Source organism: Vicugna pacos, chromosome 10 (genome assembly GCF_048564905.1).
Source record: "Vicugna pacos chromosome 10, VicPac4, whole genome shotgun sequence".
NCBI classification, from domain to species: domain Eukaryota; kingdom Metazoa; phylum Chordata; class Mammalia; order Artiodactyla; family Camelidae; genus Vicugna; species Vicugna pacos.
The window spans coordinates 69019724-69036103 of NC_132996.1; the positions used below are offsets into that span (position 1 = coordinate 69019724).

General features: G+C 48.9%; 1 protein-coding gene across 1 annotated transcript; it reads right to left on the minus strand.

Annotated features, from left to right (window-relative positions):
• Window positions 1-7956: 7956 nt before the first annotated feature.
• On the minus strand, window positions 7957-11306 carry AP5B1 (adaptor related protein complex 5 subunit beta 1). Its single transcript, XM_072970317.1, has 3 exons — window positions 11230-11306; window positions 10671-10837; window positions 7957-10566 (listed from the first exon to the last, which is right to left on the minus strand). The coding sequence occupies exons 2-3, from the start codon at window positions 10818-10820 to the stop codon at window positions 8083-8085; spliced, it is 2634 nt and encodes an 877-aa protein (XP_072826418.1). The 5' UTR covers window positions 10821-10837; window positions 11230-11306; the 3' UTR covers window positions 7957-8082.
• Window positions 11307-16380: the final 5074 nt, after the last annotated feature.

Genomic DNA, 16380 nt, shown 5'->3' on the forward strand with positions numbered 1-16380 from the left:
CGCAGAGCCTCCTGGGAAGCATAGTCCCTCTCTGAGGCTCCTCGGCAATCCCGCCTCCGTGAGTTCAAGTCCCTGATCTTTTTTCTTGAAATTGTTTTTTCAATGGTACATTACTATTATAAAATATGAAAACGATTTCTAAAGTACACTCTTTATATTGATTGGTAGAGAGGTTTTTTTTTTTTTGGTTGTGTGTGTGTGTTTAATTAAGGGTTAACAACCCTTCCTCAGGTATGTTGAAGGTATTTTATCCGAGTTTTCAGTTTGTCTTCCAAACCTGTGTATACGTGATTTTTATTACACAGAAGACTTATTTTTGTAGTCAATTTTATCAGCCTTTTCTTTATAAATGTCTTTTAGTTTTGGCAATACTCTTCTTTTTTGGTTTTTGAACGCTTCTCTATCGTTTATTTGTTCAGATATCCAACTTAGCTATGTTTTGACAAGTACTGTCATAAAATGAACCCACACAAAACTGGTAATTATGATTAAAACTGCATATAATTTATAGATTTGAGAAAGAGAAAAAACATCCCTGAACATCCAGAGCTGGCCTTGGTGTTCTGTTGAACATGAATTTCACAGAACATCGACATCAGACAAGGTCATTGTGTGATACGAGGGATGCAATCATGTGAATACAAAGACACAAATATTGTCCAAAATACAAACATAATGAACCACCCTTCTACATTGGATAAGTGACTGTTGCTATTTTACCAGTTATAGCTTTAGCCTCCATATAGTTAAAATTTGTTAACAGATCATCCTATCATAGAAATACTCTCACTTCCTGACGGCATCCATCCTGAGAAAAGTCCCACTTCCTTAAACCCTCCCCCAAATCCCCTAAACAAGCTCCAATCCTAGAAATCCGTCCTAACACCCTCCTCTTGAGATACCCCACAGTGCAAAAGTAATAACTACAGATGTGTTCCTGGTGGTTTTTGGCAGGAGGGTATTGACACATTTAGTATCTTGCTTTAGTTTTCTACCAAGAATAAGATAATACCACTTATTCATGTCTCCTTTTATATCTTATCTGTACAATTGTGAAGTTTTCTTCTTTTATACATATTTTAAAGCTTATTTCTAGATAGCTTATATTTGTTTCTACTACAAACAAGATTTTTTTTTTAATTTTACTTTCTGATTATTATTTATCTATAGCAGAGGTTGGGAAACCTCACATTTGGTCGCTGACACAATTACTCAACTTTGTCATTGTTGCATAAAAAACAGCCATTGACAATAAATAAATGAGTAAGTATGCCCGTGTTCCAATAAAACTTTATTTGCAAAAACAGATAGTTGGCTGAATTTGGCCTGTAGGCCATAGTTTTCAGGAAAGCTGTTGATTCGCACTTCTTACTAATTTTTAACCAGATAACTACAGAATTCTTTTATTATTCTAATAGTTTTTGTTTTACTTCCTGGGTCTCCCAGAAGTAGTCATCTCACTTTCAAAAAATGATAATTTCACCTCCTCATTACCTCATGTAATTTGTTTTCTTTTCTAGCACATTCAGAACAATCTCAAATATTACTGGTATCAACAGACATCTTTTTCTTTTTCCTGAAACTTACATCAGGATGCTTTTGCTATTTCACCAAAATCATGAAGCTGCCTTTCCATTTGTTACACATTCCATTAAAGCCGTACTATTAAGGGTTTTTAACTCAGGAGCAGATGTTTGATTTATTTTTTCCTTTTTGGTTCTGTACGTATCCCATAGTCTGGATTTTAGTGATTGCATTCCTGTAGTGTTGTGTTCATCTGTCCTGTATTTCCTGGGAATGAGTAATTAGATCTAGATGTTTCATCAGTCTTTTGGGGGATGGGGAGCAAGACTGATTCAAGGGGAGTTGTGTGTTTTCCATTATGAGGGACGTAATACCTCAATGCTTCCCTTTTTTTGTGAAGTTAGCACCCATGGATGATTATTGCCTAGATCTTTCAATTCACTGATATTCTAAGCCCACCATTTCGTCTTCATTTACTAGAATACTTCTATAAGGAAAATGTCCCTTCATCAACTATTTGGTTGCCCGTTGGTACAGTGAATAGAAGAAAAGCAAAATAATTGCTCGATATTTTCCTTGTATTTCCCAGTTTTTGAAAAACTTGCTTCCCTGGCATGCTCCAAAGGTAACCTTTAAAAAAAAAAGTATCAGTATTAAACAATGGATTTTTAAATATATTTCAGTTAATTGTGTTTGTTATTCTTTTTTAAAAAATAAATTTATTTATTTTAATTTTTAATGTATTTTTTGGAGGGAAGAGGTAATTAGGTATTTATTTATTTATTTATTTATTTTTAATGGAGGTGCTGGGGATTGAACCCAGGATCTTATGCATGCTAGGCACACACTCTACCACTGAGCTGTACCTCCCCCTGTGTTTGTTATTCTTACTGATTCTAAAATCGTCCCATCTTTTGCTAGTGAGAACCTCTTCAAGTTAGCTCCTGAGTCTTTTGATGTGACCCTAGTAGTCTTTTATAGGTTTCCTTGTTCTGAAACCAGAGATATTCCTGGGTCATCTTGATCAGTTCCTGCCCCAGACTTGGAATCCTCCAAAGATCCCTAGTTCCTTTTGCTAAGAAGTGATATTTACTAATTCAGTCTGACACTAGATACACTCATTGCTGCTAGATTGTTTCTAGATAATTTCAGTGGACAAAGCTAGTAAATAAGTATTTTTCTATTTTAAAGACAGAGTAATACATCATGAGTTCATACCGTTACTTCTAGGACTACTTTTTTTTTATACTAACCTCATTGCTCTTACGTTTGTATCCTTTTCTCCTACACTGAAACATCTCAGTCCTCAGCAACTTGGTTCTACTACATACACAACAATCTCAGAATAAAAATAACAAGACTATAACTAACAGTATGATTACTAAACAGTTTAAAATTTTATTTTTGTAGTTCTTTTGGTCCTTAAGTTATATTCCCTAGGATGTACAATCAATTTACTGTTTTTAGTTAAGTTCTATGGTTATTGCCGCCAGTTAGTTAGGATCATTTGTTTCATTTCCCTTTTGGCTTTTCAAGATAGCTTTTTTAAAATTTACTTTTGCTTTATGTGATTATTAACATGTTTCCAAAGTCAAATCTACAAAATAAGACATATTTAAGGAAACGTAGTGTCTATCCCATTCCCTCCAACCTGTTATCTCCTGCCCTAAATAACCTTTAAAATATTTTAGTTTATTTTTCCGTTGTTTACTCTTTAAAAATATTAGCATACATTTATGTATATTGAATTCAATTTCCTAGTATTTTGCTGAGGATTTTTGCACCTACGTTCATGAGCGATATTGGTCTGTAATTTTCCTTTCTTGTGATGTCTTCATCTGGTTTTGGTATCAGGGTAATGCTGATCTCATAGAGTAAGTTAGGAAGTGTTCTCTCTGCTTCTATTTTCTGGAAGAGATTGTAAAGAAATGTCATTGTTCTTTCTCAAATTTTTTTTTTCACCGGTAAAATTCACCAGTGTACCATCTGGGCCTGATGCTTTCTTTATTAAGTTTAAATTATTTTTTGTTGTTATTCATTTTAAGGGAGTTTTTTTCAGCTTTACTGAGGTATAATTAACAAACAAAACTGTAAGTTATTTAAAGTGTACATTGTGATTTAATATGTGTATACATTGTGAAAGGATTCCTCCCATCTAGCTTAACACATTCATCACCTCACATATTTATTATTATATTATGAATATACTATATATAACAATATATTTAACTATTATATACTATATAACAATTATTGATTCACTTTCTCTAGATGTAGCTCTATTCAGATTATCTTTTTTCCCTTGCCTAAGTTTTGTTATATTGTGCCATTCAAGAAATTGGTCCATTTCCTTGAAGTTATCAGACTGTGGGCATAGAGTTGTTCACAATATTTCTTTTTTATCTTTTTAACGTCCATGGGACCAGTAGTAATGACCCCTCTTTCACTTCTGGTATTAGTGATTTATGTCTTCTTTTTTTCTTAGTTAGCCTGGCTATAGGCCTATCAATTTTACTGATCTTTTCATAGAACCAGCTTTTGGTTTCATTGATTTTCTCTGTTGGCTTCCTGCTTTCAATTTCATTGGTTTCTGCTCCAACTTTTTTTATTTATTTCCCTCTACTTATTTTAGACTTACATTACTCTTCTTTCTCTAGTTTCCTAAGGCAAAGGCTAGATAATTGATTTTTAGATCTTTCTTTTTTTCTAATATATGTATTTACTGCCATAAACCTCACTCTAATATTGCTTTCACTGAATCCCATAGATTTTGACAAGTTGTATTTTCATTTTTGCTTAGTTCAAGATATTTTAGATTTTCTCTGAGGCGTCCTTGACCCATGTGTTATTTAGAAGTGTGTTGGTAAATCTTCAGATATTTGGGAATTTCCCAGCTATCATTCTGTCATTGATTTCTAGTTTAATTCCATTGTGGTCCAAGAACAGATTTCGATTCTTTTAAATTTGTTGTGATTTATGGTCCCAAATGCGGTCTGTCTCAGTGAATTTTCCACATGCACTTGAGAAGAACATGTATTCTGCTCTTGTTGGATACAATAGTATATAATCAATAGATATTTTATAATCTGTATTCTTTAATCTATTATTAGTATTCTATAATTAAATCCAGTTGATTGATGATGCTGCTCAGTTCAACTACATACTTAACTGATTTTTCTGCCTGTTTGACCTGTCAATTACTGATAAAAGGGTGTTGAAGTGTCCCCCAAATACTGCATTTGTTTATTTCTCCTTGCAGTTCTGTCAAGTTTTTAACACTTTGTTGTTAAGTGCATATATGTTAAGGATTATTATGTCTTCTTGGAAAATTGACCCCTTTATCATTATATAATGCCCCTCTTTATCCCTGATAATTTCCTTTTTTGAAGTCTGCTTGTCTGAAATTAATATAGCCCTGATATTTGGAGGACAGCTTGTTTGAGTATAAAATCCTTGGTTGACACTTTAAAAATGTTTTAAAATGCTGTTCCATTGTTGGATTGCTTTGTATGTTGGTTTTAAAAGTCTGATGCCATCCTAATTCTTTTGCCTTTATAAGTTATTCCATCTTTCTGCCTGGAGATCTTGAGGATTGTTTGGGGAGAAAATCTTCAAAATTTAATTGTTTTGTGAAGATATGTCTCAAAGTTGATCATTCTGGATTAATTTTCCAAGCTTTTCAGTGGGCCCTTTGAATATGCAGTTTTTTTCTCCTGGAAAGTTTTCTTAGATTATAGTATTAAACATCAGTTCTGGTTCATTGTTTAGTTTTTCTTCAGAGACTCCAATAATACAAATCTGATTGATTCCTTCTTTGACTATCTTCTGTTTTCACTACTTTTTTCTGACCCCTTCTTTGTCTTGATCTCACTTTCATTATCTTGATTGTTTTTCTTTCTTCAAAGCCCCTTATTATATTTTTATTTGAGCCTATTCTCCCTTGGGCATATGTAATCTTTATTTCTAGACAATTTTTTTCTGTTTCTTCCATGTCTTTCTTGAGTTTGAGAGAGGAAGGAAAGGGACAGGGCACAAACACTAAAGGAATGACACAGCAATTGAGGATAGGACATAAACTGGTTAGAACCAAGCTGGCAGAAGATTTGATTTCCACTAGACCTTGAGTTTCATTATATGCTCATTGTAATGTATTAGCATACTAAATGACACACGCACAGTTGCCATAACAATTCCAAGGTTGGACATAAAAGACCAAAAAGTGGGCGGTAACCCAATTCCTGGGAAATCTTGCCCCTTCCCTAAAGTAGTTGAAATAATCTTCCTACTTGTTAGCATATGAAATTACCCAGCCCACAAAAAGTAAATACCCTCACATTTCGTGGCTGATCTCACTTTCCTAGAGGACCCCACGCTCTGGGGTTGCCTCTTGCCTTTTGAGACTGCCCACACTCTGTCTATGGAGTGTGTATCAAAAGTAGATACAAAAGTGTAAACTAAACACCCCTACACCTTGAGGCCTCTCTGGCCTTGAGATGGCCTGCACTCTGAGTGTGTAACTTCCTGAGTAAATCTTTCACTGTACTTCAGCTCCCTCTTGAATTCTTTCCTGCACAAAGCCAAGGACCCGCACTTGATGGAACTCGTCCCAGGGACTCGCCCAAGACCTGGGCCACAGTCATCCTCTTGCATCCCACTTTCCTGCAACAAGTTCAGTCAACTCTCTTTTCATTTTTTCCTATTTCAGTTCTTTTTAAATTTCTCTCCTAAGACAGTTTTGCATATCTTCAAATGCTTGTTTGGAGTACATTTAGTTCAATTTAGTGTTGTACTTTCTTCTGCTTCATGGCTGTTTTTTCAGGAATGTGTGTGAATTTGCCTCGGTTGATATGCAGAGAAATTAATTGTCTGGTATTTTACAGTAACCCTGTATGAACCTGCTCACTTTTTTCTTATTTGTTTCTGTGACGTTGGGTGTTTTTTCTAAGATCCCTAGTTTAATGCGCCCTCTTCTGTCAACACTGAAAAGTCCAGATACTTCAAAGGGTTTGTTTTGAGAGTGGGGGAGGGGTGTGGGTCCTAATTTTGTTCTCTTTTGTCTTGCAGAACCGTGAAATTTCTCCCTTTGCTTCCCCTTTTATACCCAAATGCTAAAGGGCACTTCTCCCTTCCTTTCTACCTTTTTGATCCCCTGAATCTATGTGTTTCAAAGGCTGCCCCTTCAAGTTCCAGATACTTTAAAATCCCTTCCCTCGAGTCCAAGCTCAGACCTACTCCAGACACTTGTTAACATTTGCAGACTTAGTTTCTGTTTCCTGGAACCGAAACCTTACCAATTGGGCAACGGCATATCCAGATCACAAAAGCTCCAGCTTGGGACAGACCTCTCCACCTGATCTGCATCAGCCCCACTTATCCCGGGCCCTTCTTTCTTTCCCTGGCCCACCCCAATCAGAAGGTTAAGAGTAGGAGCCCAAGAGACAGGGACCACAGAAGAGGCCCTTTCCCCAGGGCAGTAAGGCCCGAGCCGGTGGTCATTCTCCACCCTGCACTGCTGACTGTTGCTTCTGCAGCCTCCAGGGGGGGCGGCCCAGGACAGAGAGGGGTGGGGACTGTGGCCCTAAGACCTGTGCAGATCCCTGCTCTGACAATGTGGCAATGGAAACCTGCTCTAGGATGACAAAACATGATTACCAACCAGCTGGGTGACTGCAGGCCAATCACTCAACTCCTCTAGCCTACAGATTTCCTCATCTGTGGGGCCCTGCTGAGCTGTTGCAAGGATGAAATGAAGCAATGGATGTGAAAAACAGCTCGGTGCCTGGCAGCAGAGTTGGCCTCAATACATCTGAACCCTAAGTAACTCATATTTGAGAAAGAACTAAGGGAACTAGTTCTCCTCACCTGGGAAGATTCCTAGGTCAACAGACTGGGTTTCCTAGGGGCTAGGGTGAGGAAAAGTCAGCTGACTGTTAGCCCAGATCATGGGGCCCCCTCCTTCAGCCCCCAAACCATAGTAGCAGGCCCTTTCTAGAGCTGGTGCCAAGCAACACAGCCTGGGGAGGCCCCCTCTCTAGGGAACGGGACATCAGGCCACTGCAGCTGCCTGTTTCTGCCCACTGGCCCATCGTCCTATCTGGCCTGAGCACCCTATGCAGAGACCCTGCAGATCTCTGGAGTTGTGAAGCACTGGCTCACAGGTCAGAAGGCTGAAGTCCAGCTTCAGCCTCACTCCTAAATTGCTGGGTGGTTTTGGGCAAAGCCAGACCCTTTCTGGGAAGCAGAGACTTGGATATCTTTGCTCCTGCCTTCTGGGCAGGGATTCTAGAGAATCCCCTACTTTAGCTGGGAAGGAAGGAAGTTGCATGCCCTGCAGTCTGGGGGCTCCTAGTCTGGAAGCTTTCCTGGAGCCTCTAACCCCCACCCAGTGTGCCTGTCCCCAACCAGCGCCCAAAAGAAAACAAGCCAGTGAGGGTCATTAGCAAATATAAGTTTTTTTAAAGAAAGGAGCTACAGGACTGTATCCTGGCTCTCAGCAGCCCTTCTTGGGCAAGAGCCTGCAAAGGCCAGTCTTGCTCCCACCTGGCCTGCCCCCAGGGCTCAGACAGCAGCTGACAGCCCACGGAGATAGGCTCCCACCAGGGGCAGCACAGCCCAGTCATCAGTCCGCAGGGCCACAGGCACTCCGTCCGCGTGGGCTGCCTCCAGCCGCAGCAGCAACCTTGAGTCTGGGGGCAGACGGATAGCTATGCAGTAGCTAGTAGGGGCCTGAGCCACCACCACAAAGGGCTCCAGGTGGCAGGACACCAAGGCCTCCAGCCCATGCGGCCCAAGAGGGCACCACAACTGGCTTTCGGTGCCCTCTGGAAGGCAGGAGTCCCAAAGCTCCTCAAAGAAGCCCACCTTAGCCCCCTCAGGAGGCTGGGGGAAAGGCAGAAAGAGATCAGCAAAGTTCACAGGCAGGGGTGGCAGGTGAGCATGGCAGGTGAGGCCAGTGGGTGTGGTGTACAGGGCGCGCACATCCAGCCTTGTGGGAGCTGGGCGTCGGGGCTGCAGAGGCAGCAGGAGAGGGCTGGTGGGGCGGCCAGGGCATAGGCAGGGCACGTGGACAGCCCCTACAGGTGCATAGAGCTGTCTTTCCACATGGAAGCGCAGCTCCAGCGAATACACTGGCTCCAGCACCTCCACCTGGAGCTGTAGCACTGGGACCGGTCCCTCAGCTCTGCGGGGACCTATGCTTAGCCGAATTGGGGCTGGGGCCTCCTGCACCATCAATGCCGCAGCAAAGCCCTGGTTCTCAGCTACGAGTGAAGAGGCCAGTGCAGGTGCAGCAAGTGAGGGACCCAAGGCCATCCCCAGCTTGGGCCCTGACAGGTGGGCCAGGAGGATGTAGTAAAGGCGAGCATGGTCCCGCCCGTCAGGGTCCTCCAGCTGCCTGGCCAGCACCTGCAGCAAGTCAGCCAGGCCTCCCCCGACACCTGCCCGCAGCAGGGCCCGGCAGACCTGTAGTAGGGCCTGCTGAAGGCCCCAGTCCAAGCAGTGGGCAGCCGCAGCCTGCAGGAAGCTGAGGGTGGCACTCTGGGCATCCTCATCTGCCACCTTTGCCAGCATCTGCAGGTGCCAACGAAGGACCTCATCCTTGCCTGGCCTGGACACCACCTCCTGCCGCAAGGCCACCCTCAAGGGCTCCCCCAGCTCAGGGCCCACCCGATCCAAGAGATCTACAAAATGGGGAGCCAGTGCGGGCTGGGCTCGGTACAGCTGGGCCAGTCCGTGGGTCAAGGGTGTCAGGACTATAGGCTGCCCAGCCAGGCAGCAAACAACTAGATATGAGGCCTGGAAGCAGAGAATGGCCAAGGCCCGGGGGCCCCCATTCAGGGCTGCCCTCTGCCGCAGGCCAGCCAGTAGCTCCTCCAGGTAGCACCGGAGGCTCTGATCTTGGCCTTTCTCCTCCTTTTCTTCGTCTTCCACACAGAGCAGGCACAGCAGATGCAGGCGGGCCAGGAGGGCCATCGGGTCATGCAGGAGACTGGGCAGGAGGCCACGGCACAACTGGGACCCCAGCAGCAATGGAACAGCCTCCTCTCCTGTGGGGCCCAGTGGCCAGTTCTCAGGGAAGCTCAAGAGGCAGTGCAGGTAGAAGAGATGGGCGGGCAGGGGCAGGGCTGGGTGCTGGGCAGCCAGGGTGAGCCGGCGAAGCAGCAAGGCCTCATCCTGGGCCGTGAACAGCGCCTCACCAAAGGCCGCCTTGAGAGCCAGAACGGCATGCAGCAGCGTCAGCTGTGCTGTGCCCAGCAGCCGTACCAGCTGTGGTTTGAAGAGCACTGGTGGCTGTCCCCGAAGACCCCTCACGGCCCAGCCCAGCAGCCACAGAAGCTGGGCCTGGGCTGCAGGAGTGAGCAGGTAGGAGGTGTCCAGAAGTTGGGCCACAGCAGCCCGCAGCTCCCGGGCCTCCTCAGGACTGGGCTCTAGAACAGCAAGACCACACTCCCCCTCCTCAGCTGCTGACCAACTGGGGGCGTGGGGCTGAATGTGGGCATCACCCTCCTCAGCCAGTGTCCAGTTCCAGGGACTACCCTCAGTGGGAGAGTTGCCAGCCACGAGCAGGCCCTGCAGGCCGGCCCTGGCCTTGGCTTTTATCACCAAGGTGTTTCGCAGAGCAAGTGCCAGCAGCAGGCTGAGTGGCTGGATGGGGCCCTCTTGCCCCATCAGGCCCCGCAGCAACCCCAGGCAGCCCCCTAGCAGCCCAGGCTTGCAGCTCTCCAGCTCCCGCAGGCACTCGCACGCTGTGGCTTGCAGGGGGCGCTGTTCCGAGGCCGGGCCAAAACCTCGCCCCAGGTCGCGGCCCGCGGCCAAGCCAAGCAGCAGGGGCAAGAGCCGGCGGGAGGCTCCCGAGGTGGGGCCCAGCGCACCTCCTGCCGCCAAGGCTGTGGTGGCCGCCAGCAGCAGGGGCCGCCGCAGAGCCGAGGGCCGCGGGTGTAGAAGAACCAGGGTATCCAACAGGGAGGTGGCGGCTGCTTCGGCGGCAGGGGCGTCCGGCCACAGCTGGGCTGGGTACTCCAAGCTCAGAGACAGCAAAGAAACCTGGGGATGGAGGGATCTGGGTGGGAATCATGGAGTTGAGATTTAGGGCACGATAGGCTGCGGTGACCACATGGGCCAAGGCAGGGGTCACATATGGGGCCTACCTTAGTCTGTTCGCTCAGCTTCTCACTCCTCAAGTCGCTCAGCAGGTCACGACCCAGATCCTCACCCTCGGGACCTGCCATGAAGGCGGACGGGCTGGCCCGGAAGGTAGCCACGCGCTGGGCCCAGTTTTCCCGGCTCAGGGGCCCCATCGTCAGGCACGCAGGTCCTTACAGAGAGGAGGAGGGAGGATCAGACCCGCGGCCTCGAGATGCGCGGGGACCCAAGGCCGCAAGAGGGCGCGCGAGTCCCTGCTTCAACCCCGAAGGAGCCACCATCACGCCAGGGCCGCCAAGCCGACCCTAGACGCCGTCGGCCACGCGCAGACGCCAGCGGGGACCCCGCACCCGGGTCCCAAGATGAAACCGAAAGCCTTCGGGGATGACGCTGGGGCAGACCGCCAGGGTCCCCGCAGGGGAGGAGCTCGGGGAGGGGCTGGGCGGGCCGCTTGAACGGGGATGCGTGCGGAGAGCACATTAGTCTGCCCAACCGCAGCCAGCACCGAAACCACAGCGCCGCCCCGGCCCCCGGCGCCCACGGTAACGGGTCGGCCGCTCTCACCCCGCCTGACTCAGCGGCCTCTGGCGCTCAGGCAGGCCGGCCGGCTCCTTCCGGGCGGGCGGCGCGGGGTGGGGCGGGGCGGGGCGCACGGCGCGTGGGCGGTGGAGACGGGGCGGGCTCCGGGGGCGGGGCCGTAACGGGGCCGCCGCCTCACCCGCCCTCCCGGCAGGCAGGTGCCGACTCGCCGGTTTCGCTGGGGCTGAGTAACTGTCCCGCTGCGCTCGGGCCCCCCTCGCCCGAAACCGCCGCAGGCCGGGGCAGAGGCAGTGGAGTTGGGTGGGCCCGAGCTCCCGAATGCCGGGGTCCCCTCCGCGCGCGGGCTGCAGTCCCAGGGCCCTCCGGTGTTCAGCGGCCCCGGCCCGGCCCACGCCCACCAGGTTGCTGAGGGTGACAACCAGCGCGCCAGCAGCCAGCGGCCCCGGGGATGACGCGGTTTGAGAGTACTTGGGGCTCCCAGTGTGGCCGCTGGGGGGTGTTCAGGGTGCAGCCCCGGGTGCCCGCAGGCACTGCGCGCCGCGGGCCTGGCTGAACCGGTCGGGCGGGCGCCGCAGGGCTTGGCTTCGCTTCTCCGACGCCAATCCAGGCCCCCCACCTGCCCGGCTTCGGGGCGCGGGGCCGGCGCTGAGGCCATGGCAGGCGGAAGCTGCTGACCTTTGCCGGAGGCCGCGCCGACGGTCGGCTAGGGTCGCCGCATCCAGGCCAGGGTAAAGCTGGCGGGGCCAGGCCACAAGCCGCGATGAAGCCGGAAAACAATGGGATGCAGACGTGCGGACTGGCAGGGCCTAACCAGTCACAGGGCCCACAGTATGCCTAGCACGGACTGGGAAACGAGATCAAGGGCCAAGCATTGCCCGCCCGTCACAGTGCTCTTGACTTACAGAGGGCTGGATTAGGGCTCTTTGGGGGCACTCAGCGGGCTGGACCTGGGGCTCACCTAGCAGCCTCTCTTGGGCCTGGGATCCAGGCTGCAGATGCCCCACTGACCACCCATTTCCAGGGCACAGAACCCTGGGCGTCCAGACCCCACACCCACAGGCCGCTGGTCTGAGTACTGCCTCTGGCTCTAATTAGGTGGCTCTGAAGATGAAACAGGCCTGAGCCACCATGCTAGCCACTGCCAACTAGGCTTGGCAGGCCCCTCCCTACCCCATCCTGCTACCCTCCAGATGGGAGGTGGTAGGGAATGGTGGAGTAGAGAGAGCTGGAATAGAGGCTCTCTGGGTGCCCAGGGCGCCAAGGAGATGGAGACAGGAAACCACCCTGAGGGACAAGTCCAGCTAGAAAACCCAGTCCCAGCTCCACTGGGCCCTGGCTCCACAGTTGACTCACAGGCGGCAGCCCCAAACTACTTCCCTCTAGGTGCCTCAGTTTCCCCACCTATAAAATGGGAGTGATGACTCCTGCCTGAGAGGCTGTGGGGTGGGGCTGCCTGGCTAATTAAACCTAAGATGAAAGAGAGCAGGATGACAGCAGCCCTGGGAGGGAAGGCAGCTTGGGGGTAACAAGGAGCCTGTCTGGTTTCCCTGTCTGAGGCCCAGAGGGTGCTGATAACTGCACATCCCCAGCCCTTTCCACTTACAGGGAGGGAGGAATGGTTATTAAACCCCTTTTACAATTGAGGGGACAGGCTTCAAAGGGTCAGGAAATATGATGCTGGCTCTGGCCCCAGCTCAGCCTCTGACAGCCGCCAGCCTTTCTGAGCCTTGGCTTCTTGGGGCCCAGGGTCTGGAGGGAGGGAACCCAGGTGTAGTTCCCAGTGCTGTGGTGGGAGCATCCATGTGGATCCACTGAGGCTCATAGCACTCTGAGGTACCCGAGGATGGATACCATTCACAGATAAGGAAAGGGAGTCCTAGAAAGGTGCAGTCACTTGCCCAAAGTCGCAGAGCCCCTAAAGGGTGCAGCCTGGACTTCAGCTCCTTGCTACTCCTGACTTGTGGCTCATACCAGCTGCCCTCAGCCTTCACCTGCCTGCCCAGATGTCTGCTCCCCTGAGGGCAGGGGGAGTGCTGGTCTGTCCCCAGCACAGGCCAGGCAATAAAATTATAAAATTGAGCTCAGCCCACCAACACTGAGGACATGAGTGTTCCCTGAATCTGCAGCCAGCAAACCCACCCCTAAGAGTGACTTCCCAGCCAAGAGGGCCCAGGTATGGGCTGTAGCCAGGCGGCTGAGCAGGGAACTCCTCACTCAATGCCCACAACTCATTCCTTCTCTTTGTGCTGAGTTTCCATCCTCCTCAGTGCAGCCTAGTTCTGGGGAGACACTAGTCACAAGGCTTGTAAAAGGGCAAGTCAGTTTCCCAAAGGGGTCCTGAGTCTCAGTTTTCTCATCTGTAAAATGGGAGATAACTCATCCTCATAGCACTGCACACTGGGGATACAGGGATGCTTTAAAAAGAACACATCAATACACAGATCCATAGAGAGCAGAGTAGTGGGTATCAAGGGCTAGATGTTGGGAGGAATGGAGGGTGACTGCTAATGGGTAGGGGGTTTCTTCTGGGTTATGAGATGTTCTGGAAGACAATGATGATGGTTGCTGCACAGCTCTGTGAAGATACTAAAAACCACTGAACTGTGTACTTTTAAAGGGTGAAGTTTATGGTATGTGAATGGTACCCAAATAAAGCTACTTAAAATGGCGTTAAACGATGTCCCTCACGTACAGAACTTACACTGGGGGAGACAGGAATAGACAAATAAAACAAATCAAAATTTCCTGGAATAAAAGATGCTGCCAAAAAAAAAACCCCCAATAAAATAGGGTAAAGGGATAGAGGTGACGGGGGACAGGATTTTGCCAGGGTGGGCAGAGAGCCCTCTTGGAAGGGGGCACATACGGCTGAAACCTGAGGGACGAGAGAGAGCCAGTCATCAAGTAGGAAAAGTGTTCCGGGCAGAAGGAGCAGCGGAGAGGCCTGCGCTGGGAACAGGCTTTGTCCTGCTCAGTGGACAGAGGGCGAGCAGTGTGGCTTCGGGGAATGAGCAGCGGGAAGAGGCATGGGGTCAGAGGCCAGCAGGGCCCAGAGCACGCCAGGCCCCAAGGACTTTATTCATTTGGGATGGGAGCCACTGGAGGGTTTGTGCTGAGCGGAGACAGCTGGCTGGATGGGGGTTGGAGTCTGGGAGGCTGATCAAGCAGCTGTTACACGGGCCAGGTGAGGTGCAACAGGGGCTTGGATCAGGGTGCTAGCACACTCCACTCTCCCCACAGCAGACCCCCAGGCTTCCCACCACACTGAGCCTCACATGATATGGCCAATCTGCCTCTCCAACCTCAGTTCCTACAGCCTCCCCACCCCTCTTCTCCCAGTGCAGCCACCTACCTCGCCTTTTAGTTCATCACACACATGGCTCACTCCTACTCTGGGGCCTTTGTGCCTTCTGTCCCAGGAATGGGTCAGGCTCTTCCCTGCTCTGCACAGCTGGCTCCTACCCCTCATTCAGATCTCAGCACCCCTCAACTGTCACCATCCCATCACCAGTTAAATGTCCCGCATCACACTAATAGTTGCCTTATTTCTTTGCTTGCCTTGCACCACAGAACACCCAGTGCTAGCATACAGTAGGTATTCAATAAATGTTTGTCAACTGAATTAAGGAAGGAAGGAATGGTATCGAACCTGCACTCTGTGAACAGAGCAGAAGGCGCCTGTCCTTATGGGGCTCATAGTTCAGCTCCATGTTTACCCAGCTTCACAAATTGTCTGGTTCTTGAGCTACCTGTGAACCACACCAGCAGCCTAGCGGTCAAATCTGCCTCACGTATTTTATGTGACTCATTCCATGTTTTAGAAAAGGTTGAGTTAACATTTAAAAATTGGTAGATTTCACATACAAATCTGGATTTCCAGCTTCTCTTGGGAAATGGATGAATGTGGCAATGTTGGTTTCTGTGCTCGAATGACATACTTCTCACTGGTTCCTTCCATAGGCACAGTCTCCATGGTCCCTCCACTCCCCTGTCTCCCCCTGACAGTTGCCCCTTATCACTGAGTTTGCACTATAGTTTTCCTTAGAATAAAGACATTTGCTTTATATTTATGCTTCTAGCAAAAGTTGGAGCATGAAAGGCTGAATGAGTCACATGAGTCAAGAAACAGGATATTCATTCATTTAACAAATACTTATTGCCAACCCCCTCAGTGGCAGGCAGGGTTGTAGATGCCGGAGGCACAGCAGTGGACAGCATGGACGAATATCCCTCCCTCCTGGGGCCTCAATCCATACACTGTGTGACTTTCTTTCCACAAGGGGAGACATTTGAGTTACTCCCCCAATGAGAAAGGCTGCCTCTGTGTCTGCCATCATCCATGAAGACTACATCAGTTTCCAGTAAGCACCTACTATGTACTAATCCCTGACTGGTCTGGTACAACCAAAATGCCCAATAAATATTTGTTAAAGGAACGAACTAAATTTACCTTTCTCCTAAATGGTCTATCTTATTTCCCCAGGATTTATTCAAAAGATAAGCAAGGAGTAGGTGCTCACTTAAGGCCAACTGGATGAAAAGGTCCAGGGTAAGAGTGGAGGGCTGACAAGGGAAGTGCTGGCTACAGGAGGCAGAGCCCTGGGAAAGGAAGGAATGTGGCAAACATTAGGACCCCTGCCAGAGCTCACAGCACTCTCATGGTGGCCCCGGGAAGTAGTTGATAGGATTCTCAGGCGACAGACAAGGATATAAGCTGGAAGGAAAGCCCCTTGGCCAAACTCACAGGTTCCAAAAAGGAATACAGGAGGAGGCCCATCTGCCCTCAAAGCCCACGCTTTCCCCACCCACCCAGGGGGTGCGCCACAGACTTACTGTGGGGGATGGGGAAAGTTGGAAAGGGCCCCTGGAAGCCTCCCTCCCCCTTGAAAAACTATCCTCTTCCACTAGGATGCCTGGAAGTCCACCATAAGCAGGCTGCTTCTCTTTTGACTCCTGACTTTTGAACTATGTGAATTCATTTATCAGATTCATTTCCTCCTAATCTGTTCCAGCAAACATTCAATATGTGAGAAAGGTGTGTGTGGTAGGGACTCTGAAATATTAGTTTATTTTACAAGGGGGAAGGGGGAGAGCTAAAAAGAGGAAAGGGTCCCATCTCTGCCCTTACTAGGTCATCTGGTAAGAGAAGCCCAGTGGCCAAAGGGTCGCTCACAG

Excerpts from the sequence above, each read along its gene's own strand:
- AP5B1 (XM_072970317.1), bottom strand. The coding sequence starts at position 10,820 with ATGGGGCCCCTGAGCCGGGAAAACTGGGCCCAGCGCGTGGCTACCTTC. Across the intron at positions 10,567-10,670 it reads AGCTGAGCGAACAGACTAAG|GTTTCTTTGCTGTCTCTGAG; the intron begins GTAGGCCCCATA and ends CTCCATCCCCAG.